This window comes from Neolamprologus multifasciatus, chromosome 8, assembly GCF_963576455.1.
Source record: "Neolamprologus multifasciatus chromosome 8, fNeoMul1.2, whole genome shotgun sequence".
In the NCBI taxonomy this organism is placed as follows: domain Eukaryota; kingdom Metazoa; phylum Chordata; class Actinopteri; order Cichliformes; family Cichlidae; genus Neolamprologus; species Neolamprologus multifasciatus.
In genome coordinates this window covers 26,557,848-26,583,347 of record NC_140446.1, presented here as the reverse complement: position 1 = coordinate 26,583,347, position 25,500 = coordinate 26,557,848, and the positions used below count along the sequence as shown (strand labels likewise).

At 41.3% G+C, this 25,500-nt stretch overlaps 1 protein-coding gene across 1 annotated transcript; it reads right to left on the bottom strand.

The window, feature by feature from the left end:
* Positions 1-84: 84 nt before the first annotated feature.
* Positions 85-22,608, bottom strand: foxk2a (forkhead box K2a). The gene is made up of 9 exons (XM_085171356.1): positions 22,101-22,608; positions 20,834-21,028; positions 20,600-20,741; positions 20,139-20,285; positions 10,258-10,451; positions 9,944-10,146; positions 9,435-9,692; positions 9,162-9,359; positions 85-692 (listed from the first exon to the last, which is right to left on the bottom strand). The coding sequence occupies exons 1-9, from the start codon at positions 22,394-22,396 to the stop codon at positions 475-477; spliced, it is 1,851 nt and encodes a 616-aa protein (XP_085027482.1). The 5' UTR covers positions 22,397-22,608; the 3' UTR covers positions 85-474.
* Between the last annotated feature and the right edge of the window lie 2,892 nt (positions 22,609-25,500).

The following is a 25,500-nucleotide window of genomic DNA, read 5'->3' as shown; positions in this document are numbered from 1 at the left end:
CACTACTGGTGAGATCACTTGTTTGCTGTTTCTATCTGACACACAGTTAAGCGCTTGTCTGTAATGCTACCAGGATAAGACTCCTTGTCTTCTTTGGGTGAGTTTTGGGACTCATTGTTGCTAAAAGAAAAAAAGAAAAGAAAAGAAAAAGCCTCTTTTTTTTCCTTTAATGTGGATTTTCAAATCTTTTTTCCTTTCTGTGCTTCCTCTCGCCATCTGGGTCTCAAACATTGGGCATTTACAGTCGTCAGTAACTCTCTCAATTCCATTTTTAGGTTTGGTCTTTTAGTTTTTGCATCACGTTTCGTGGTCGGAAATACATGGAGGAGAGGTCGAGAAGAGTTTGCACATTCTGTAGTCCTTCGCTTTTTGGCACCTTGGAGTAAGATAATGACACCAGGTCAGATGTGTGGCTCAATGCGTACAGGAGAGCAGGGGTCAGGATGCAGATGGGAGCCGTTGGGAGCGGGTGGGCTACTTGTCGCCGACCTGCTCGCTGACCCCTCCTTCTCCCGCTCTGTCCGTGGTGCCGTTGTTGCGGTTGGCAGCCGCTGCTTCGTTCTCCCCTTCTTCCTCCATTTTCACCCTCTTTGTCTCAGGCTGGTCTTGCAGTTCTCCGTTCTGCCTTTTAGTGGGGAGGGAAGCTGAGGCTGAAGCGTGAGTTGCCAGGAGATGCAGAGGGTTTGCAACAGCTGGTGGGAAAGAAGAGAAGATGAATAAGGTTCAATATGGAGTGTTATAGTCCTGTATTTGTGTGGATGCCCTCAAAGACTTTTGCTATTTTTTGCTATTATACTTTTTAAAATATTAAGCTTTTTTCCTTTAATTTGTCCCATTGAAATGAATGGGAAACTTTCGCAATTTTGCTAAAACTTGCTCGTTTTTGAAACTTAACTACTTCCTCATACTTTCACATAGAAACTCCATTTAAACTTTAAAATGTTCACAAATTATTGGACTTTTCATGTATGATTCAGCTTTTTCATATCTGTTACCCTTTTCATCTTATCCCTCTTTAAGTTTTGAGTTGCAAAATTGTGATTTTTCACAAAATAAATGGGTTGTTATGGTTGCTATGCACTTGGTTCTAAGTGAGCTACTGTAAGTTTCGCAGTCTTCTCTTCATGTCCGAACAACTTCTTGCTACTTGCTCAATTTTCACTCAACTTACACAAATTATACATCAAAACGTAGGTATTTTTGCTGGCTTTCAGAAAATTTCACTATCATTGTTGTGGAATTTATAGAGTTTTGGCAAATCTCCTCAGACCAACACAAAGTAGGAAAACTCTCCATAGAAAGTCAATGGAGAGTTTGTTCAAAATCACCGCTTGATTTCTGTAATGAGAGGCATATTCGAATCGTCATATCTCCTTAACGAAGCGACGTTAAGACATGAGGCTTGTCCCGATATATCTTCAGACACTCCTGACGCTCAAAAATCAAGAATTTTTTTCTCACCTATTACCATTTGGCCATGAATTACGTTTGTTTGAGGGTAGGAAATTCGTCCTTCGCTCAGATTTCTTCAGATTTCGAACTCTGGAAATGAACCAATTTTTTCTCTCGTCATATCTTTTTGATAGATTTCCAGAGAGACCTGAAAATTTCCATGACTGTTCACCAAAGCCTGCTGTCTCTTACGGTGAAAGAATGATATCGATACTCCAAATAGATTTAGAGTTAGAAAGCGTTGTTTGAGGGCAGGTCAAGGCAGTTTTCGCTTAGCCTCTACTCAGTTATGGTGCAATACAAGTCAAATATCTTTAATAATTCATATTTTAATGATAAATTGTCAACAATTGAAGATTCCCCCATCTCTTCTGAAGAAAACGGTGTAAGAATGACCATTCTAGCCCCTACGGTTAGGAAATTATGGCCATTTGTTTGGAGGGTAGTCCTCACTATGAGAAATAGACTGCAAAATCCTGTCTCTCTGCTGTGTGTGTAAAAACGGCTGCACCTGTTTTGGCGGGAAAATGTACACAGCCTCTCTGATTGGTGGATTCAAATCCAGCAGCTCCCAGGCTGCTTGACTGATCTATAAAGTTGCTTCTCTCTCTTTCTGTATGTGTTATAGTATTTCTAAATTATAGTATTTCTGCTTTTTATAGTATTTCTGCTAAATTATAATATTTCTGCTTTTAATAGGATTTGTGCTTAATATAGTATTTCTGCTTTTTATAGTATTTGTGCTTAATATAATATTTCTGCTAAATTATAGTATTTCTGTTTTTTATAGGATTTGTGCTTTTTATAGTATTTCTGCTTAATATAGTATTTGTGCTTAATGTAGTATTTCTGCTAAATTATAGTATTTCTGCTTTTTATAGGATTTGTGCTTAATATATGTCAGGGTTCTGGGTCTGAGCAACCCAGGATCCCTGAGCAGTTATGGACTAGTTATATCTTATGTATTTTTGGTGTTGCTTCCCCTTTTGCTCTATGCTTGTACATATGTGGAGACGCTTGTTAAATTCCCCTGGCTGGTGGACTCCCTCAATCCAGTTGTCCTGGACTTCCTGCTTTCCACCCTCCACCTCCCCTCTCCTCCTCAGGCTGCTCACCGGCCCGGACCGCTGGTGGATTCACAGCCTGAGATGGCGGCCCCGACGTCTACACGGAAACGACGTTCGCGCCGCCGGCTTTCCTCACCGCAGCCTAATCCACGAACTTCTCAAGAGTCGGCTGTGGTGAGTAGTACGGATAATTTTCCATTTCCCTCACCATCTGTGTTTGTGTCTGCAGTGGACGAGCCGACAGCGCAGGTAACATCACCTCGGTCAGAGGTCTCCACACCACTCGCTGCTTCAACATCTGCAGCTGTGGCACCGCCGTCATCTCATCCGCCTGCAGTCACCCTTCTGCCATCTTCTTCACCGGCTGCTACGTCGCCACCCGGACCTGCCCTGCCCGAGCAGGAGCCAGCGCCGCTGCCGGAGGAGCTCAGCGAGCCGGTGGAGCCAGCGCCGCTGCCCGGCGGGCCGGTGGAGCCAGCGCCGCTGCCGGAGGAGCTCAGCGAGCCAGTGGAGCCAGCGCCGTAACTCGGCGAGCATGAGAGCGGCAAGCAGGAGAGCGGCGAGCAGGAGAGCGGCGAGCAGGAGAGCGGCGAGCAGCAGAGCGGCGAGCAGCAGAGCGGCGAGCAGCAGAGCGGCGAGCAGCAGAGCGGCGCTTTTTTTGCGCCGCTGCAGGATGCGCGGTCTGACTTTGGGACTGTGACCTGGGAGGGTTTGTTGTTTGTGCTTGTTTTGGTTCTGGCTACTTAAGCCTTAAGCTACTTAAGAGAGTCTTGGAGCTCCCACCGACGCGGGATCATTACGTGAGACTCCACGTCAGTCATCCAGTTGTGCTTGGTTAGTGTGTGTGTGTGCCCGCGATTGTATGTGTCCTGACGGCTGCTTCTATTGTGTCCCCAGGAGAGGGGTGGAGTGCCAGACAGCAGCCAGCACGGGGAGTGCTGAGACACGGGAGCGGAGAGCACAAACACTGGGAGAAGACACGACACGGGAGTCTGGGGAAAGCACGGGAATTTGTTGTTATTTCCACACACTGTAAATAAACGCACTGTTTATACACAGAGCACTGCGCCTGGGTCCTCCTTCCCCACACCCCCCACGGTTTGCCATGTCATACCGTGACAATATAGTATTTGTGCTTAATATAGTATTTGTGCTTTTTATAATATTTCTGCTATTTATAGTATTTCTGTTAAATTATAGTATTTCTGCTAAATTATAGTATTTCTGCTTTTTATAGTATTTCTGCTAAATTATAGTATTTCTGCTTTTTATAGTATTTCTGCTAAATTATAGTATTTCTGCTTAATCATACTATTTCTATATATTACTGCCAGGTCCCCAGGCAGCCAATCCTCTGTGAGGACTGAGACACTTAGCCCTGAAATTTACAAATCAGAGCCTGCACGGCTTCCCAGCCAGCCAATCATATCTGAGGTCTGCCGTTTCTTCTCTCGTCATATCTCAGCGACGGTTGTACAAAGAGCAATAAAAATCGCAGTCAAAGTACACCAAAATCTGCTGATTCACCCAGTACAAGAATTATGCTTCTAGTCCACCTAGTTTTTGAGTTACATGACGTTTTGTAACTCCAAAAAACTGCGTTTTTCGCCTCTCACCGCGATCTAATTCTGACTGCTCATCACCCTGTTTTCCAGGCGCCCGCTCTCTTTCCCAGTGGCGCAGTTGGTAGTGACATGGGTCTGCAAGCCAAAGGTCGTTGGTTCGATTCCACCTTGGTCAACGTGTTTTTTTCCCTACAAATTAATACACTATCACAGACCAGTAATTCATATTCATCATTTATTATAATTCTGCAAACTTTTATGATTTTACCAGCTTTTCTAATATGGACCTCACATTCTTGTTAACACTCCATGGCACAAATACTGTTCCCTTTAGGCTCTGTGTATGTGTGTGTACATCAATATTTCTCCCATTTTAAAGTATTACTCCACCATAATTGTATTTCTGTTAAATCAAAGTACTTTTACTACATCTTAGTACTTCTGCTCAATCATAGTATTTCTGCTCAATCATAGTATTTTTGCCAAATCATGGTTTTTGTGCCAAATCATAACATTTGTGTTATGTTATAGTATTACTACTAAGTGGAGGAATTTCTGTCATGTTACAGTATACGTGCTGATTACAGTATTTCTGCTAAATCATAGTATTTCTACTATATTATCTTTTTCTTTCTAAATATAGCATTTCTGCTATATAATTGTATTTCTGCTATGTTATAATATTTGTGCTAAACCAGAGTATTTGTGCTGAAACAGTATTTCTGCCAAATGATAGTATTTCTGCCAAATGATAGTATTTGTGCTAAAACATAGTATTAATTTAAAATTACAATATTCATAGTTCATCACAGTGTCTCTGGTAAATCACAGTATTTCTGCTGTGTTGTACTATTTTTCTAAATCATAGTGTTTCTGTAATGTTTAAGTATTTTTGGCTAAATATATTCTTTCTGTTATCTTATACTATTTCTCCTAAATTCTTGTATATTTGAGAAGTTATCATGTTTCTGGTAAGTTACAATATTTCTGCCAAGTTCTGCTATGCTATTGTATTTCTGCCAAGTATTATGTTTCCTCTAAGATATTGCAGTTCTGCTAAGTTATTACTTTTTAGCAAAGTTCCTTTGCTTCTGCAAAGTTTTTACAATTTCTGCAACTTTTCAGCTTTTTCAGCTAGTTTTTGCAGACAGCTTCAGCTTTAAAGCATCCACACTGCATTTTCGCAGGAAATGCAAATTTTTCTAGTTCAAATTAGTTTAGGAACTTCCAAAACAAACTGAAGCCATCAAGAATGTGAAGAAACAACTGCTGGACTTAACATCCAAAACATCTATGCTGAGGAGATATCAGCTCTGGTTAATACAGGCCTGCACTGTACTTTACTACAATAAAAATGCAATACCAATTCCCACCACAAGGTGGTAAAAATAATACATGTAGCATTCACACTGGCTAGAACCCAAAATGAGAAGAGGAAGACATGATGGAGGCAGAAGGAGCACTGATACTGATGTGGAAGGTAAATGGAACAGCAAACAAAAGCTCCTGAAAGGCGACTCTTATCACCACGTCTAGAAGGAGTCAAGCTCAGAGAGTTACACAGAGAGAAAATGATCCAAACTAGGACCAAGACAAAGAATGAATTTCCAATGTTCCTTGTACTCTGGTAAGATCAGAGCTATTAATAATAATAATAATAACAATAATACTTCCCAAGTAGTAACAGCTTATCAACGCCCCAGAGTTATGCAAACTGTCAGAATCCTTGTAGCACAGTAGCAGCAATCCTTCACTTTAGTTTAGTAATAACCCCTGACAGGAGCCTCAAACTCGCAGGACCTCAAACCTGCTCAGTTTGAAGCCACCCCTCCCCCACAGCCCTTTCAAGTATGCCAATGACAACACTATTGTTCAGCTCATCTCTGATGGAGATGAGACAGTGTTCAGGGTGAAGATAGAGAACTTGTCCCACTGGTGCTCAGAAAACAACCTGAAACTGAACGTCCTTAAAACAAAAGAACTCATAATGGTTCAGGAGGCACAGACAGGTCCACAGGTGAGAACAGGTGGAATCTGTCTCCACCTTCAGGTTTCTTTATCATCACCCTGTTAAAGGAGGCCCACCAGCAGCTGCACTTCATCTGTGTCCCGAGGAACGACAACCTGGACCAGAATCTGCTGCTGGCCTTCTACCGCTCCTCAGTAGAGCTCTCCATTGAGAACAGGAAGGCTGTGCAGCGGGTAATTAACACCACCCCAAAAAAATTAAAAATCACTGGCTGTCCTCTGCCACCACTGGAGGCCATCACCTCCCGTCTTAAGAAAACCACTACTACCACGTGTTTGACCTGTTGCCCTCTGGTCAGGGACTCAGGTCAGTGAGGTCCCCCACCTCCAGACTCACAAGCAGCCTCTTCTCCTGGACCAATCAGACTGTTAACAAACACTAAAGTGCTTTACAAACCTGAACATTACAGCTAACAGCCACTTACTGCTAGAGACACAGACAGTGGACAGTATGTTCTCAACTTTAACATAAAAGTCATTGTTGCAGCCTAGGGCAGCACAAAAGTGACCCCTTCAAACTGATTTTTAGTTTTAGTGTCGTTATTTTACTACAGTTATCGATTCTGTCACTGGTTAGCTAACAAACTAATGTAAGCCTATTAGCTGCAACTAACCAAACAACCACATGATGTCATGCTGACAGAACATGGCGCTAAACATGTTTATACAACTTTAAGCCTTATTTCTTAAACCCAGTTACATCTATGTCAGTCTTTGAGAGCAGAGCTCCATGATGATAATTAGCCTGTATGTGTGTATTGTTTCATGTCCTGTTTCACAGTAAATGTGCTCTTTATTTATTATAATCACTTCCACTAATTCCATAATGCTCCATTTATATTAATTAGATTTCCATTAATTACATTTTTTGGATGGTAGCTCTTGTTCGTTGTAGTCTCTTTATTAATAGGTTCTAAACTATATTTTACCTCACGATCTGTAATGCAGTTATCTAAATCATTTGTAAAATGAACAAATAATCTTAAGTACTCACTTAAGTACTTAAGATTATTCGGTTCAAGCCCCGGCTTGGACAGTCTCGGTCGTTGTGTCCTTGGGCAAGACACTTGACCCGTTGCCTACTGGTGGTGGTCAGAGGGCCCAGTGGCGCCAGTGTCCGGCAGCCTCGCCTCTGTCAGTGCGCCCCAGGGTGGCTGTGGTTACAATGTAGCTGCCATCACCAGTGTGTGAATGTGTGTGTGACTGGGTGAATGACTGGATGCGTAAAGCACTTTGGGGTCCGTAGGGACTAGTAGAAGCGCTATATAACCATTTACCAGGCCATTTGTTAAAACTTACAATTGGTAAAATTAGTTGAAAAATTTAAAAAGTTAACTTTTTCACTGTTATATGCAGGACGGTCTCAAAATCTTCCCGTGAGATCGTTGAAAAGTATTGTTACAGTTTCATAATAACTAGTGAGAGGTGACAGGCAGGAAGCATGTTGACAAATCTATCATGATGCCATCCCTGCAAAAACCCAGTAGCTAATTAAGAGTTACCAATTAACCCAACATACGTGTCTTTGAGGTGCACTAGAGCACACGGACAATTACAAAAGCCAGGCATGTACAACAGCAACTGGAGGTACAGTATTAAGGAAAAGCAGTTATGCAGCTTACTAGCTAGACTAACTACCAACTACTAATAATTTTTATCTAGTCTATGCTGGGCATGCAGTACATGGCCACAAAAGTCCAGATCCAGATCCCCTGTAAGTAACTTGAGGTACGGAAATGACCCTGCTGGGTAACGTTGATTGTAAAACATGTCAAACTGAAGTGGACTCACATTAGTCACAAGGTAAGAGAGACTGTAGATCATTGAAGCTAGGTTATATAGCAATGTTTGGAGATGCACCTCAACATAGCATCTCCATCTTCTGGCTACATAAGGTTTACATCACTACGAATGCAATATATACAGCAAGGTGCTCAAACATGAGATCATTTACTTCAAATGGAACAAGTGTGAATCTGTGTTGTTTTTGAGTCAGCATGTTTATATAATAATTTTTGGTCCAATTCTACTTACGAGCACCATAATTAGCAGAGATCGTTGTATACCACTGGTATCAATATAGACCAAAAATCAATCTGATCCTTTACAGGGAGGATTGCTGCAATCGTTTCTACTATGCATGTTCCTCCAGTACAGGCTGAGATGATTGAAATCTCAGTGGCATAACTACAGAAGTAGTTGTTAATGATGGTGATTAACTTTCTCTGTTAAGCTGGGATTTTTACTTTGGGCTTACTGTCATGTGATTATTATTCTCCGAACAAATGATCCAGATGAGTGCGTCTTATTCCAATCACACAGTATCAGATCAGCATAATAAAATGATAAACATCATCAACAACCTATAAACTACCTGGAAAGAAATAGTGGATTTAGTGCACAGAGCTTTTTAAAATAATTGAAGGTGAATGTTATGAAGGTTATTCTCCTAAAGCCTAATAAAGGAGAGGTGGAAAACTGCTTTTGTTTGGTGGCAGATCAAAGAGAAATCAATTGAATTGATTGAATAGCTATCCTTGGTAACAAATCGCCTCCAAATACAACTAAGCAATTTTATAATCTGTATCCTACTACCTGCAATTCCAGCAATTTAAAATAAGACTTACTGGTAGACCATCAAGTATAAACATATACACCTTTTCATCATCACAAACTGATTACATGAATTCCAGTGAATGCACAGTTGTGCTTGAGGTACAGCTTAACAACTTGCACATATAAAATGTATTTGTCCAACACAGACACACGCTGACCATAAAAGAATTTGTTTAAACCAAAGCTCTGAACATAGCCTGCTCTCAACCAGGTTATTTGTTAAGAATAAATTACCAGTCAGTCTCAGGAATGGTGGAAGAAGCACTCAGATACGAGGACTAATGGTAGAGGCAGGCCTTTATTCCTATTTTCACCTGGTTTCTAGTTCAAACCTTCACTTCCACCATGCACCTACAGCATTTATTAGCGCCCAGTATTTCAATACTGGCCTTTATTAATGAAGTGCTGGTTTGACTGTGTGTGTCCGACTCACCTGCGCTAGCGGCAGTACTAATGGGGACCAGATGGGTCCCATTCTGTGTGATGGCCTTTATTGGGAGTTGGTGCTGCCCGAGCGGAGCTTGTTGCACGATGGTGACCGTAGTCAGAGGAGCAGCTTGAGAGCTCTGGATGATACGACTGACTCCACCTATGGAGGAGGCTGTAATGGATGGGACCGGCTCCACTTTTACTGCACACAAAAATATCAAAAATTACACATGCTCGTAGCATCAAAAACAAACCAAAACAACAACAAGAGCACCACCTTTGATCTCCTTGTGCTCTCCGCTCCCATTCTCCTGAGGTTCGCTGCTCACTGCAGAAGCAGGCTGTCCACCAACAGTTGCCATGGTGACAGCTGGGATCTGGTGAACAACATGCACAGTCTGCATGACAGGGGCAGAGCTAACTGTAGTCGTAACAATGGCTGGTGTGGCCATGGCGTAGGTCACAGGCTTCATGGTCGTTTGAGGCATCTGGCGCTGCACGGCGATCAATACTGGCTGATTGCTGAGAGGGGAGCCTGTCAAACGGTGTGATAAAGGTTCAAGCAGATGTCATTCACTCAGATAAAGACGTGCAGGAGCACACAAACACTGTACACTGTCACAGAAAAGGGTTTAATATGGGGTAGTGGTGGTACTGCTATCTTTTTTTGTCATGAAAAACTGAAAAATGTGAATGTATCTGTTAAGGCCCACATGTGATCCCTCTGCACACATTAGATGTTATATGGTTCATAAAAAGGACAAAAACCTAAACCCAATGTTTTACCTGGGGAGTTCTGTGCAAAGCGGGCCTCTTGGATGACGGCGAGTTTGGGCTGGATTGTTGTGGCTTGGGTTGGGGCTGGTGGTGGAGTTGGCTCTGGTTCCATGGGGACTGGGGAGCCCTCTCTGGACAGGCTGTCTGGGGTCTGGACCCCACTAGAGTGGGCTGACAGTGCCCCAGTGTGGTTTGGAGAAGCTGGAGCACTCCTGGAACAGTCAAAGTAAAGTACAGTTTTCATCCCAGCCATAAAAAACACACTATATAACTGTACAGGAAACCTTTTACAGTCATGTATGCGTAGCATCAAGATGCTTTACCTGGAGGACAGTGGCCCCACAGGGGTCCTGAAGCAGGGCACACCCCTGGGCCTCCGCTTCCTGAAGGCTTGTTCTATCAGCTTGCCTTCAGAGGCGGGGTCGATCCTCCAGAATGAGCCTTTGCCTGGCTCTTCCTGAGACCGAGCCACTTTGATGAAATACCGGTTCAGAGACAGGTTGTGGCGAATCGAATTCTACAGAATCAAAATTAAATAAAATTAAGAACTTTAATTAAACTGAAGATTTTGTTGGGGTATCCATGTTTGATACATAACACGCCCATGTTGTTGTACAGGATGGTTTTAGCTTTGTGTAAACTGCAATTAGATTTTCCATTTTATTGCGACAGTAACACAGTTTTTAGTCACTTTGAGGCACATTTGTCAAACCTCACCCATGTGTGTAAATATCAGCATTTTACTGTTAAATCCTGCATCCTGTCAATGAAAAAAAAAAAGTCACTCAGTCAAAGTTCAGAGCATAAATTAGATTGAATAAAACCATGTATTAAATCAACTGGGGCATCTTCATACAATAGAAATCAGAGGTGTACTTTCAGCTTTAGACAACACAATACAAAAAACCCCAAAACCTGCCTCTCGTGTTCATTAACACTGAGGACAAAGCCATACTCTGTATGAGCGCTTCATTGTTCCTAGTTCATTGTCTTGTAACGTTTGCTGCAGCATCGGCTCTCAATGCTAATTAAAACACACTAGTATGCTGCAGACGACAGGTAACAGCGGAAGACACATCAACATAAAAAGAAGCGTTTGTAACCGTTTGTATAAGAGTACTGTGTTGTATTGAACTGAACATCAGTGAAAATACATTTACATTAAGTGAAGGACACCCGTTGCCTCCTTTTTAAATGCAGCCCTGCATGTTGCTGGTCTCACCAGTGCAGGAGATTGAGGACAGCTGTTGTTAGCTTGCAACATAGATTGCTTGTTTAGTTTAACAGAAATCTGATGTGAACTATTTTCACATCGCCTTGATTTTCACTTGGTCTTAATTCAGTGACGTTATAGTGCAGCCTCTTTGCCCTTTGTCACGTGTGTTTTAGAGAGGAAAGGCTGAGCTCAACCATGAACTCAGTGGCGATCGTAGCCTGTTTTGCTCCCTGGGCGAACACTCCCTCTGCCCCCCCCCCCACAAAACATTAAGGATTGTACATTAACATAAAACTGTTGTCAAAATTCACCAAAGAAACACACACACGAAGAGAGAGCGAGTATGCATTGTATGCAAACGGCTACCAAACAGCCATCATAATTCGTCAAACAATGAGAACAGGACAAATCAACAACTGACAATGACTAATTAATATTAAAATCTGTAACACAATGTATTGTTTGGAGTTTAGTCTGTTACTGTTACTATTTTTACCATTTCTTTTTGGAGCAACTGTAACCCACATAATTTCCTCAGGGATTAATAAAGTATTCTGATTCTGATTGTTTCAGGATGACCTGCCGTTATCCAATGACACATCTGCTTACCTGTATCTTTTGCTCGTTTCTTCTCCTCTTCTTTCTCTTTTTTCTAAACTGAGCACCTGATGGCTTTGAACTTTTCTTGTCCATCTTCCATTGGTTTTAATTTTGCACTCCAGCATGAACACCCATCCCTCAACTCGAGGATCACCACAACATAACCCACTAGACCTACACCTTAGTTCACAGATTCACTTTGTCTAAGGTTTATTTCTGTGATTTCACACAACCCAGGATTCAAATCATGAATACATAATTTACATCATTATGAATGAAATGTTCTCCATTTGGAAGCAGCCAGCCCCCTCCCCTTTCGACGGGTTGTGTGTGAGACTTTGAATCATCAAACTGTAAATTATAAATTTTAAATTGTTATTGATCCCTTTACCCCGAGTCCTAAAGTGTATATTTATTTTCTTACTCTTCTTATATTTATTGTTTGTTTACTTGCACTGCTGTAACTGGAGCCTCGTCGTCTCGTCTCTCTATATACTGGACTGTATGTAGCGGAGGTGACAATAAAGTTTACTTTGACTTCAGCAGCGAGCAGGTGCACCGAGGGCTCTCACGCTCACTTTTTGTGTATAAAATTTCAAAAAAAACATCGGTGCAAATTATAAGTCTGTATCATGATGTCTGGTGTTTTTGTGTTTGTTGGTTTGTTTTTATTTTGTTTTTATTTTGCGAGTTGGTTATTAGATGCTGCTCCAGCCGGCCAGAGAATCCCCCGCCGCCCCGCCCTCTCCTCCCTGTGCCACAAGCAGCGGGCGCACCTCGCAAACGAAGGGCGCCCTCACTCCCAGCAAATGGGCGATAGAAAACCGATCGGTGCCTGTACCATTCCCAATATGCGCTGGCTGATGTCGGGGCAGCATGAATACGAGCAATTTTTATTTATTTTTTTGTCGATGCCCGTGATGCCGCCCCGGGCAACCGCCCGTGTCGCCCGTATCAAAAACCGCTACCGACTATACTGCTGATAGCATGAACTTCACCGATGTTCTCAACCTTGTTGTCAGGGAAACCAATGCTAAATCTGGGCTAAATCTTATAACACACATGCTCATAAGCACATTTTACAAATCCTCATCCCGCAACATTAGTCGGCAACATCTCTTTATTTCTGCACCCCCCAACAACACACCAAAAACAAAACAGAAACCATTTATTAGTCAGCGTTTGCGTCACCCAGTTTACAGGTTCACTTACCAACTGTGATTAGTGGAAACACCGTCACTGGCCTGAATGAGCTAACAGCTGGCCATCTAACGTCGCCTGGGGCATCAGGTCATTGGTTGTATTGAACACTGCTTCCACTCCCCAACAGTTATACAAGGTTTGCTGGGATTCTCAGCAGTGTGTACATTTTAAAAAGGGATACATTTCACTTTTTAAAATGTACACATTGCTGAGAATATATATATTTTTCCCCTTTACTTTGCAGTGAAGTCATTTAGTAAAGTCACTCTGTTACAGGGAGCTGTTTTCTATTTGTGATTGTAATGTTAAAGAGAGAGTATTCCATTGAGAGCCATATCCAAATGCTGTTCAAACTTTCCTTTTGTGAGGGGGAGCCAGTGAGAAAAAGTTGGGATTTGAAAGTGATCTAAAACAGCATTTCAAATAATTAACTGAGGCCCTAAAACAAGAAATATTTGAAACTGAATCAAACAGAACTACTAGATGAAGAAAGTAGACAGGTGTACGGCAAAGAGAAAGCAAAAGGCCTTCTGTTATTTGTATGCGAGTCTGGAGACTAAGGAAGGACAAAAGGACTAGTACTGGCTAGGCAGAGAGATACAGCTGGAAAGGATGTGCAGCAGACTGGGATGATTAGGGATACAAATGGAATGAGATGTAAATGTAATTAACAAGTGAAGACGTAAAGAGTAGGGGTGGGGGAAAAAAATCGATACCGTGTAGTATTGTGATATTTTGTTTGCTAATAATGTATCGATACAGGGACAGCAGAAATCGATATTTTGTTACAAAAAAGGTTTTTGTGCTCTGACTTCAGAGCATGTTGATCCTTTTTCTGAGCAAGAATCCTGACATTCCTTCACTGTCCAAATGTGTTTAACTTTTTTTTTGGCAGCAATAAACATGACAGTTTACTTATTTTAATTTAAGACATGTTTTATTTTAATTAAGTTTAAAACTTTTTTTATTTAATGTAAAATTATATTTTGTTTTAATTTACTTTCAAATTCTTCAGTTGCTGAAGGGGCTGCATAGTTTTCATAAATTGCATCATTCAGAATAGCTATAATTGTACCAGATGGTTGCGTTCAGTTAAGTTGGACTAGACTGTAATACAAACAGTTCAGTTTGTAAAACTGACTGAAATGGGAGAAAGACTGAGTGTGAGACTTTGATATTAGATAAAATGAATATTGATAAAGTTTACCTTTATGTACAGAATCTGAATATCGCAAAATATTTTAAAAAATTGCAATAATATCGTATCGTGTGTTAAGTATTGTGATAATCGTGAGTTGTATGGTGATTCCCACCTCTAGTAAAGAGTAGAGATGGACCGATCCGATATTACGTATCGGTCCGATACTGACCCAAATTACTGGATCGGATATCGGCGAGAAATAAAAAATGTAATCCGATCCATTAAATATCAAAAAAGCACCTCACAAAGCTTGCTACACGGCGTAACCCGGCTCATAACCTTAGCACGTAGCAGCAGTGTGGTCACGTGATAGAGCGGCTGTGTGTATTTGTAGCCTTGCTAGCAAACCAGCATTTCATCTCCGAGGAAGTTTTCCCAGAGAGAAGTAAAGCAAGTGTGTAAGTTCATCTCTGAATATCTGTAAAGCATTCCAGCGTTAAGCTTAACAACCGATATATGGAGCGACTGCCTCTGTCTCTCTCTCTCTCTCCTGCTGCTACTTCAATCGTGAAACTGATTAATGATCAGCTGTTCGGCTTTTCTGTCGCGAGTCCGTCTCTCTTCTTTGTTTTTGGCCCACTTCTCACCAGAAAGAGGAAACCAGCGGCTGAACAACAGCAGCACTATTAAGCTTGATAAGCTGTTGTTAGAATTTATTTAATATTACTTTCTACACCAGGATCTTTTTCTATGCAGCTGACGGCTGGTAACTGTGCAGGGGCGGATCTAGCAAAGTTTAGCCAGGGGGGCCGATAGGGCATGAACAGGGAAAAGGGGGCACAAAGACATACTTTTCTTTCTTATTCTCATTTAAAATGTCTAGCTTTTAATAAATAATTATCTGACTCTTACACCCAAAGTTTTAATCTGATGTAAAATATATAGAAGTCCATTACTGTATATAGTAACTGTTAAGTCTAATATACCCTAGTAAGCTATACTACTTTTTCCTTTGGGAAGATACCATCTGTGCAGTCTGCAATTCTGTTGAAGAAAGATGTTGAATCTATTTAATTATTCTTGAAAAATAATTTCTTTCTGTGCATTTTTCCCCCTGCATCAAATTAAATTTGATTACATCGATTAAGCATCATGAGCTGGAGGGTGATGGGTGGTTCCCTATTTTTTTTTTTTGCTGGGAGTTTGCAACCCTATTGGTTAGGTTGCTTGATATTTCTGCTAAGTACTCTTTAAAATACCAGAATAGGGAGGATGGAGCAGGTTTACGTTTATTAGATTGATCAGTGTTGCTGAACTATGAAATATTTTGTTGTATTTTTTTACATACAGGTATAACAGAATAGCTTTAGTGTTGTTATTTATTTAAACTTGAGTATAAACTTATACAAAATGCAGCAAGATATTAAAAAAAAACGTTTTATTGATTAAAAAACACACTGTATCGGATTCATATCGGTATCGGCAGATATCCAAATTTATGATATCGGTATCGGACATAAAAAAGTGGTATCGTGCCATCTCTAGTAAAGAGTACTTTGTGGAGTTCATGAATGGAGAAAATGAGAGAAAGAGTAGGACAGATCGAGCAAAGTTAATGAATCAGAGAGTGTAGCGGTAAAGAGAAAGTGAGGGCAGTTAGAAAGAGGACAAAGAGTGGGAAAGCAGTTGGTCCAGATGGCATACCTGTGGAGATATGCAGCTCTGCCAAGTCAACTTCCCTCTAAGAGAGAGGGAAGTTGACTTTTCAACCAGACTGACGTTTAACACAATTGTGGAGAGAGAGGATTGCCCGAGCAATGGAGAAGACGTGTACTGATACCGATTGTGATGTGCCAAGCTGTAGTAACTACAGAGAGATAAAGCTGAGCCGTAAAGCTATGGGAAAGAGATGCTGAAACTAGGTGCGAAGAGTGAGCAGAAGTACAGCTTTAAGCTAAGAAAGTAAACTACAGATGCAAGGTTGGCTTTGAGAGTGCTGATAGAGAAGCACACAGAATGCCAGAATAAGTTACATTGTGTCTTTGTGGATCTAGAGAAAGTATATGATATGGTTTCAAGAGAGGAACTGTGGTACTACATGAGGAAGTTGGGGGTGGCTGAAAAGTATACAGGGTGGTACAAGACGCGTATGAGGACAACACCAGGGATCAGCTCTGAGCCCTTTCCTGTTATCAATGGTAATAGACAGATGATGAGAATAGATAAACAGATAAGGAGGAGGCAGGAGTCTCAATTGACTATAGACTATAGTTAATTGAGACTATAGTTCGCAGATGACATTGTTATCTGTAGGGATGGGTACCGGTATCCGGTGCCATGATAGCACCGGTTCTGACATAAATGGTAGTAGCCAGACCGAAAAACAGCGCACATTTCGGTGCTTTATTTTCCTGAGCTGTGATACACTTTAGATTCTAGCCAATCATTTTATGTCCGAGGATAGTAGGCGGGTCCGGGTACGTACGTTCTTTTAGAGCAGCGCTACAGATTAAAAATGCCCAAGGCGAAGCGGTCAAAGTCTGGCTGTACTTCACAGCAAAAGATGCAAACTCAGCAGCCTGCAACAAGTGCTTTAAGGTGATACTGTCAAAGGAGGTAACACCTCAAATCCAATGAAACACCTGGCGACGCATAGCGTTTTTTTTAAGCCGAGAAATGCACCGTATTTGATAGCTTGCTGCGAGACCTCACACCGAGCACATCTACTGCGGGTGTGGTGCCTGTTATCGGACCCGGAGTTAGCAACATCCCCCAAGAACCCAAAGATTAGAGTCCTGGCCCCTAGCCCTGCCAGTGTAGCAGAAATGATGAGGATGATGATGCAGCAGCAGCCGTTCTTCTCTGCGTGAGTAGCTTAATGTTGTTCGTGTGTAATTTACGTTGAGTAGGCTAACCACGTTATTACATTAATGTATGTAAGGTGAACTAGCAAACACCATCGTAGCTACATGCGGCTGTCTTCTTGTTTGATGGCAGATACTCCCTTCACCCTGGCCAAAAAGGCTAAAATGACCAAAGAAAAAGTGGAAAACAGTTAAACATGAGAAGTTTTTGGACAAAGTTTGTTTTTTCCATTGATTAAGCTGCTTCCAGCCAAGAGTGATACCATATATGCCCTATAGCTGCAGAAAAGGCTAACATTGTTATCTTTTTACAAAAAAACCCCAAAAAAACCCAGCTGAACATGAGAGATTTTTGGACCAATTTTGTGTTCTCCATTCTTTAAGCACCGGTTTGAGCACCGTTTAAGCACCGGTACTGTCTCAAAAGTACCGGTTTGGTACTGGTATCGGATAAAACCTAAACGATACCCATCCCTAGTTATATGTAGTGAAAAGTCACTAGAAGGGATGTGAATGAGCTACACAGGTGGAAATGTGAACGTGCAAAGAGCAGAGGCAATGCAGACAAAGGGGTTTCATACCTTTGATCAACCATCCAAAGCAACAGACAATGCAGAAGACAGGTGAAGGAGAGTGCAGGCATGTTGGAGTGGATGAAAAGGAATATCAGGTATGATTTGTGAATGAAGGATAGCAGCAAAAGTGAAAGGGAAGTGAAAACCACTATGATGTATGGTTTCAGATGAAGACACTAACAAAAAGACCAAGGAACTGTTGGAGGTGGCAGAGCTGCAGATATTATTATTATTATTATTATTATTTTCACTGAGAATGACCAGAATGGACGAGATTAGAAATGAATACTTCAGGCAGACAGCTCAGGTTGAGTGGTTTGGAGGAAACAACTGGAGAGACAAGGCTGAGCTGTATTTAGCATGTGCAGAGGAGGGATAGTGAATATACTGGACAAAGGATGTTGAAAATGGAGGCAGAAGGAAAAGAGGACGACCACAGAGAAGATTTGTGGATGTAGTGATGGAGGGTTGGTTTGACAGAGGAGATACTAGAGAGTAGGATGAAGCCATTTAAGATGTTTTGTGGACCTGGAAATAAGAATAACAGATCCTGCTAGATAATTACATTAAAACGATGGCTCTTTCCATTTACAAACCTTATGGGGGTAGAATAATACAAATACAATAAAATAATGAAGTTCAGATGCCTATATTGTGTATATGCAGCTTGTTAAGCTAGAACTTAGTGAAACCACTGAATGAAGCAGCAGCTATGCATCAGATAGTCATGGATATGTGGGTATTAATTTCACGATTTAGAAAATGTATACATGTTATTATACTTTATTCTAATCCACTCCTAAGTCTCTCTAACACTACTGAAACTGCAGGTACTAGAAGACTTGGAACTGTAAGCTTTACTGTTTAAATGGATCCAGTTTAACAGTTCAGAGCTCTAATGTGCAGGTGCCACATTATTAAGAAACAGCAACACAGAGCACAAACAGCAATAAAATAATTAACTGGAATTAAAATGTTTATTTTCCTGCTCTGTGAACTAAATCTGCCATTATTAATCATGTGTCCTTTTTACAGGAGTGCTGCATTTTACTGGTGTATTTTCTATGTTCGTTATGGATTTTTAATCACCATCTGACAATCTCTCTGAAGTAGGTGGTACTCATAGGCAGCGGTCCCCAACCATTTTTGCGCCACGGACCGGTTTATGCCCGACAATATTTTCACGGACCGGCCTTTAAGGTGTCGCGGATAAATAAAACAAGATAAAACTAGTACCGATACCGAAAAAAAGAAGATTTATTCATAACACACGTGAAAAGACCCAGGAAAACTGAGTAAATGATAAAAACGATAACAAAATAACGCTGAAAACCGATAAAAACCCTGAAAACCATACATTTCACACCTGAGCCTCAACTCTCGCGGCCCGGCACCAAACGACTTACAGACCGGTACTGGTCCGAGGCCCGGGGGTTGGGGACCGCTGCTCATAGAGACTATTATCTGTGGAAGAAAGTCATATGATTTGTGAAATGCCCCCTTGAGACTGGTTAGATGCTGCCAAGACCATCTTTCATGTGATTACACAGGTGATAAGAGTAGGTTCCAGATAGGAACGATACCCTAGGTATGTTGAACTCGCTTCATACTATAGGGTCAAGTACTCCACAGCTAAAGCACGTGGTAAAAGTGGACTTTATGGCAGACCCTCCGAATTAAACGAGAACACAGTAAGACAAAGTGTGAAAGTGTGTTTTCCCCTCTGTGTTTCATCCCCATTTCGTTCTTATTTCAACAAACGAAAAATAGCTGCCCTAATTTATCACACACAATTTCCAACAGTGACCTCCTGAGATTCATCCAGAACTCAAATGGTTTAGAAGAAAAACATCCTCACATCATGGTGAAGCTGTGAACAGTGAATAATCTAATAATAAATGTTTGCTGAAATGAAAGCTCAGCTCCAATTTCACTTTATGATGCACAAGTATAGTAACAACACAGTTATTTTGTTGTTTAGAATGTTTTGCTTGATGATTAAGCAAAAACTGCTTTTTGTTTATTCTATGCAGGTTAATCATTTCACATAAATTTAATTTTATTAAAAACTCAAGCTAGCACAGGTTATGAACAAATTTTCAGAATGCCAAAAGTCATTGATGAAAACATGTAGCCCCTTGGTGAACCAAAGATAAGATCTGCTATAACACTCATGCACTTGCACACCCTAACTGAATGTCAGACAAACTACCCACGCTTACCAATGCTGAGAAAGGAAAATAATTGGCTGCAATCTTGAGTGACTGATATGTGGAAGCTCAATAATGGGGCAACTCTCCACGACAAACAGGGATGCTTCCCTACTGCATCTGGTCCTCCATCACTGGGTCATGCGGTGGGAGACAGACTATCCATCTGTACCTCACAATTAGATAAATGTATTCTGTTTTAACTTAAACCCTTGTATTTCATTTCTAACTGTTCTGAACTACAGTGGTTTTGCTGGAATGGTGAATAAATAAGTTTATGAAGCGCTTCAGCCAATAATTAGATTAAAAAAAAAAAACTGTTACCAATTCAAGTTTGTATTACTATTCAATCCCAAGCACACCATTATTACTAGTATTATTATAAGCAAACTGACCTGCCAGCCTTTGTCTGCTGTTCTGTAGTAGGGGTAGTTCTTGGTGATGTGGGTGTATATTCCGTTCAGTGTTAGCTGTTTGTCCGGAGCCATGGTGATAGCTTGAACTATTAGCTGTGCATATGAATATGGAGGTTTGGAGTCATCCTGCAGGAGACATAAAGTGAAGTTTATTACACAGGAAATGTGTGTCAGAAGCACATACATGCACACTGACACAGAGGGTTTGTACTCTAAAGTCTATGCTGCTACTGCAAACATTGAGCAATTTTTAGACTTCAATGAGTAACAGTGATATTCAAAGTCCTCAAATCCACTGAGACTTCTCTGAAGTCTGCTGCCTTCATCACGCACAGTTCTTCTCAGACATTTAGTCTGAATCCATTTTGAAATCAAGCAGATAGACTAACTATAAGCTCTCACCCCTTCTTGCCCTGTTCACATTACCTATTTCCTCTCACCTTTGGACTGTCTTCACCTGAGGCCTCCTTGTCGTTTTCTGATTGGGAGCTGTCTCCTATAAGATCGGAGGTCAGAATACGAGATGTCCTGTAGCTGGACAGTCCTGCCCCACGTGGACTTGATGGGCAAGAATTTGCTGCACTGTGAAAGATATTTAAAATGTGTCTTGATTTGAGATGGGAAAAAAAAGCCACAGTTTTCTAATCTGCTTACATACAACCGAGCAGTCCTACCTGATGGTTCCAGTAGGTGAAGGCAGCGGGCTCATGAGGTGTGCAATGTTGTCAGGAATGTTGATGGTCAGGGGGGAAATCTGGGGCTGGACAGGCTTGATCGGTGATTCTGGCACGTTCCTTGGCTCTTTCTTGTCATTGGACAGGGCTGTGAACGTTATTTTTATACTTGTGCTGGGAAAGCGGAAACAACACCTAAGAGACGGAGAAAAGAACCAAAAAACTATTATACTATTTAAATGTGTGAAATAATTCTGCCAATCAATCAAGTGCTTATTGCAATGTTAGTGTTCAGACCAGCTGGTGACAAGCAGGCCAAGGAGGTCCAACTACTGGGATTCAGTTTCACACTGTTTAAATAGGGACATCCTCCATTATGTAACAGCTCATGTCTAACACGAATAGCTTCCAGTGCATGGTTACATCCATACCTATAGATTTGTTTTTAATGTAAGCACACGAGCAGCACTGAGACAAACAGAGCAAAGGTTGGGAACATGAAGTCAAGCAAGTACAACTTCGGTGCAAACTTTATGCACCTGGCGCTGAAACACTGAGTAAAACTAGTGTATAATAACTCTTTACCAGCCTTTTATTGTGAGGGAAAATACTGTAGCCCGTTCTGTATTATGTCAGAAACACCACCCACGCAAGTTTAATAGTTAGCCTGTGTTCCTGACATGTCGGGAGAGACAGCTGTTGAGGGTTAGAGCCCCAAACAAGAATTTTTTTCGCTTTGTGAAATTCCAACGTAATTCTACTATAATTCGGCCATTTTGATGTTTCATACACAGCTATTAGTACAAGCCAGCACTATGAAGGGTATCACATTTTAGGTTGTGCCGAGCCTCTCTGTGATTAGGCATATCCAAAACACGTGATACATATAAACAAATGCAACAATGAAGTAGAATACTAGCATCCACATGACGCACCGATTCTTAGCTGAATTATGACTATCTGACGTCCCACTGACGTAAGCAGCTCGCTAAACACAAGCCAAATAAACCAGCAATAAATAATCAGCGGTTATGAGTCGGGTTCAATGCGCTTCCAGTAGTTACCTCTGCCATTAACGTGCATATCTGCGTGTCGGTTGACCATTTTTTCCTTTGGTCACACACACGCACGAGCTGCACGTACCAGCTTAGTGTTGCTTGTCACAGCACGTGCAACACCGCAGCGGGACAACAAAACAACAACACACGATTCCAGAAATAACTCGATTTTCCCCGCACTTTAAGCAAACTGGGAATATCAATCTTACATTCGCGGAAGCTGTAAAGGTGGAGCCCCTCTTCTCTGGAACACCCCATCAACAAACACCCCGTTTTTTCCAAGGCATCGGAGGTAGAATTCCCCCGTGCCGGTGCCATCTTCTCCTGCGGTAAATATTTCTAGGTGCCGGCGGGAGATGAAGCTGGAGTGTCCCATGCTGACGTCCACGGAGCCCTGCGAAGAGTTCCGGCCGATGGTCACGGACTTTTTCTTCATGAGATACTCGAATTCTCGGCCCTCCAGCCGGGCTACCGCCAACCCTGACATCCCGCTTACCACCGCCATCTTCTAAGATATCTGAAGGGGATTTAGAAATCTGTCTTAAGCGCAAATATATAAACAGTTGCAGGGAACCAATTATTTTTTTTAGGGGGACGGGTTGTGAAATAGAGGGGAACCCAATTTTATACTGTGGAGAATTTAGCTAGGAACGTGCCAGCCCGGGGACACAGCGGCTCCGACCCACCGCCGTGATGAAGAGAAAAAAAAGGCGTACCGACCAATCACAAACGGCCAAACGGACGGAAGTACTGTGACAGACAATCCTTTCAACCAATAGGAAAGCAGGTTTTATAGACAGAAGCGTGGCGTTTACCAATGACAACAATAATAAAAATAGCCGTATAAAATAGGGCTCGGTTGCGGCGCAGGCTGACACGCAGATGGACGGAGAGATGGAAAATGCGGCGCAGGAGGGGAGTTTCATGTACATACAAGCTGTGTCCCCAAAATGTCTAATGTTCGTCCTTATTTATATTTTATAAACTAACAGAACCTAATGAAGACAGTGTTTTATATTTAATACTAAACTTTCTGCCTCCCGAAATCTCACATTCATAAATCCAGAATAACACATTTGACGCCAAATTACTATTTTTTTATTTGTTTTTTTTTTTCTTAGTCAATTGTGCACTAACTATCTAATCTATTTATACATTGTTCACCTGGCCAGAAACGAGAGTCTTGCTTTGGCTGCCAAGATTTGTCTTTCTGTAGCCAAAAGTCAGCATGTTATGACAAGAGCATTTAATGCTAAGTTATCAGTACACTTGATTAACTAGTTGCATACATAAACTATACAGGTGCAATGTCTTGTGCATGCTCTCTCATCCAGGTAAGTAAATCCTGAAAGGTTGATTCTGTTCATCTGGATGTGGGAGAAATATTTCGTCACTCATCCAAGTGACAACACCTACAGGCCAGTGAAAACTCAGTGGTCTCAATTTGCATATTAATGATCAAGGAACTGACCTCACAGCCCATTGTTCATTCAGTGTTCTAGTTTCAGTCATTGTGCAAATGTACTGTTTATAAGGTTGTGGAAACAACCTTATAAACAGGTTGTTTCCACAACCTGGAAACAACCTGTTTCCAGGTTGTGTCAGCCGGCTGACTGCCGGCTGACAGTGCCGGCAGTCAGCTGGCACTGAAGAAGTCGCGTTTCTCCCACTGAAAACGCTACATCCAGATGAACAGAATCAACTTTTTGGGATATACAGGTGCAACACAGAGACACACCTACTAATTAGTCCTAAATAACTGGTAAATAAAATACTAGAATGTATTTTAGAAAGTATCCCGTTCCTCCAAGTTGATGTTTGGATTGTGATTTGGTGAATGTAGAGGCCATTTAAGTACAGTGAATTCAAAGTCATGTTTAAGACCCAGTTGGAGATCATTTGTGCTTTGTGACATGATGTATTATCTGCTGGAGGCCGTCAACAGATGGGTACACTGTGGAAATAAAAGAATGAATAGTCAGCAACAATAATTGGATAGACTGTGGCATTAAAACAATACTCATTTGGTACTAAGGGGCTCAAAACATTCCAAGAAAATCTTCTCCACACCATTTCCTCAACCACTGATATACACAATGGTTCAGGCAGGGTAAAACCATGCTTCAGTAGCAGTTGAGACTTATCAAATCAGACAACATTTTTCCAGTCTTCTGTTCAATTATGGAGAGCCTCTGTGAACTGTAGCCTCAGATTCCTGTTCTTAGGGCTGACAGGAGTGTTGCTAGGTGTGGTCTTCTGCTGATGTTGGTTTCACAAGTTGTGGATTAATGGATGCTTTTCTGCTTGCCTCGGTTTAATTGAGTAGTTAATTGAATTACTGTTGTCATCTATCAGCTAGAAGTAGTCTGGCAACTGCCCTTGGACTTAGTATCTACAAGGTATTTTCTCCTAGAGAAGTGTCAGTTAATGGATTTTTTTCTCCTTAGAAGACAATTCTCTGTGCACCCAAGAGATGATTGTGCTGGAAAGTCCCAGTAGCGCAGTTGATCTGGCGCCAACAGCTGTGCCACAGTCCAAATTACTTAAATCATCTTTCTTTCCTGTTCTTATATCTTATATTAATCAGAATGGGAAATAGTAAACATAATAATAAAAAGTAGACACATATTCTAAACATAGGAGATTTTTTAAAAAGCAGTAAAGACTTGGTTACATTTATTGCTGCATAATTCCAGTTCCATGCAGTAATTTACCAGACCAGGGTTTCTGTGCATCAGCTTAGTTTACTAGCTGTAGTACAGCAGCTACCACGCTGTGAGGACAGAGTCTGTACATGAAGATCATGTTAAATAATGCATGTAAAATCACTCATTCTGTGTAGACACTGCCACAGAAGTAGACTGGTTTAGACAGGGGCCTAGCACCACAAGCTGTTAGACTTCTGATGCTAGCATGTGCACGTTCTTTGAGATGTCATCAATATTCAAAAAAATGTACTGCCCTGAGAAAGGCCATGCACCATGCTACACGTGTTCTTTCACAATGACGTAATCAGTTTGAACTGAGCTACATCCAGGAGTAATGCACCGTTCACGAGGTTTATGAGTAACATTTGGAACTATAGATTTTCAACTACAAATACTTTCCTCTCAAAGCCAGATGTGACATAAAGTCAAAGCTGGCTTTCAGACTTTTGAACTTAACACAAAATATATTAAATTCAAACCACACATATATAAAAAAATCAAAGGGACAAGAAACAGACAAAAGAACAGAACAGAAAACAAATTTCTGATAATGTCAGATAAAACAAAACAGCACATTCTTGAAAGCTGAGACATTAGGGGAGGTGGTAAATTGAGAGATTTATGATTTAACCACTCTTTTACTGGTATGTGGAAATAAAAAAAAAATAGCAGTTTTTCTGCTTAAAAGGTTCAGGATCAACCAGGTGATCCAAAACTCACTGATCTTGACGCTAACCTGGTTTCTTGGGGTCTTCAAACAAAATGAGAATGCTCTAAAAGTTAAAACTAGAATTTTAAAATGGAAACTAAATCTGATTAGTAGCCAGTGCAGCGACTTTAGAGCAGGGGTCATATGAGCTCCCTTGTTCGAGTGGGTCAGTAGCCTCGCTGCAGAGTTTTG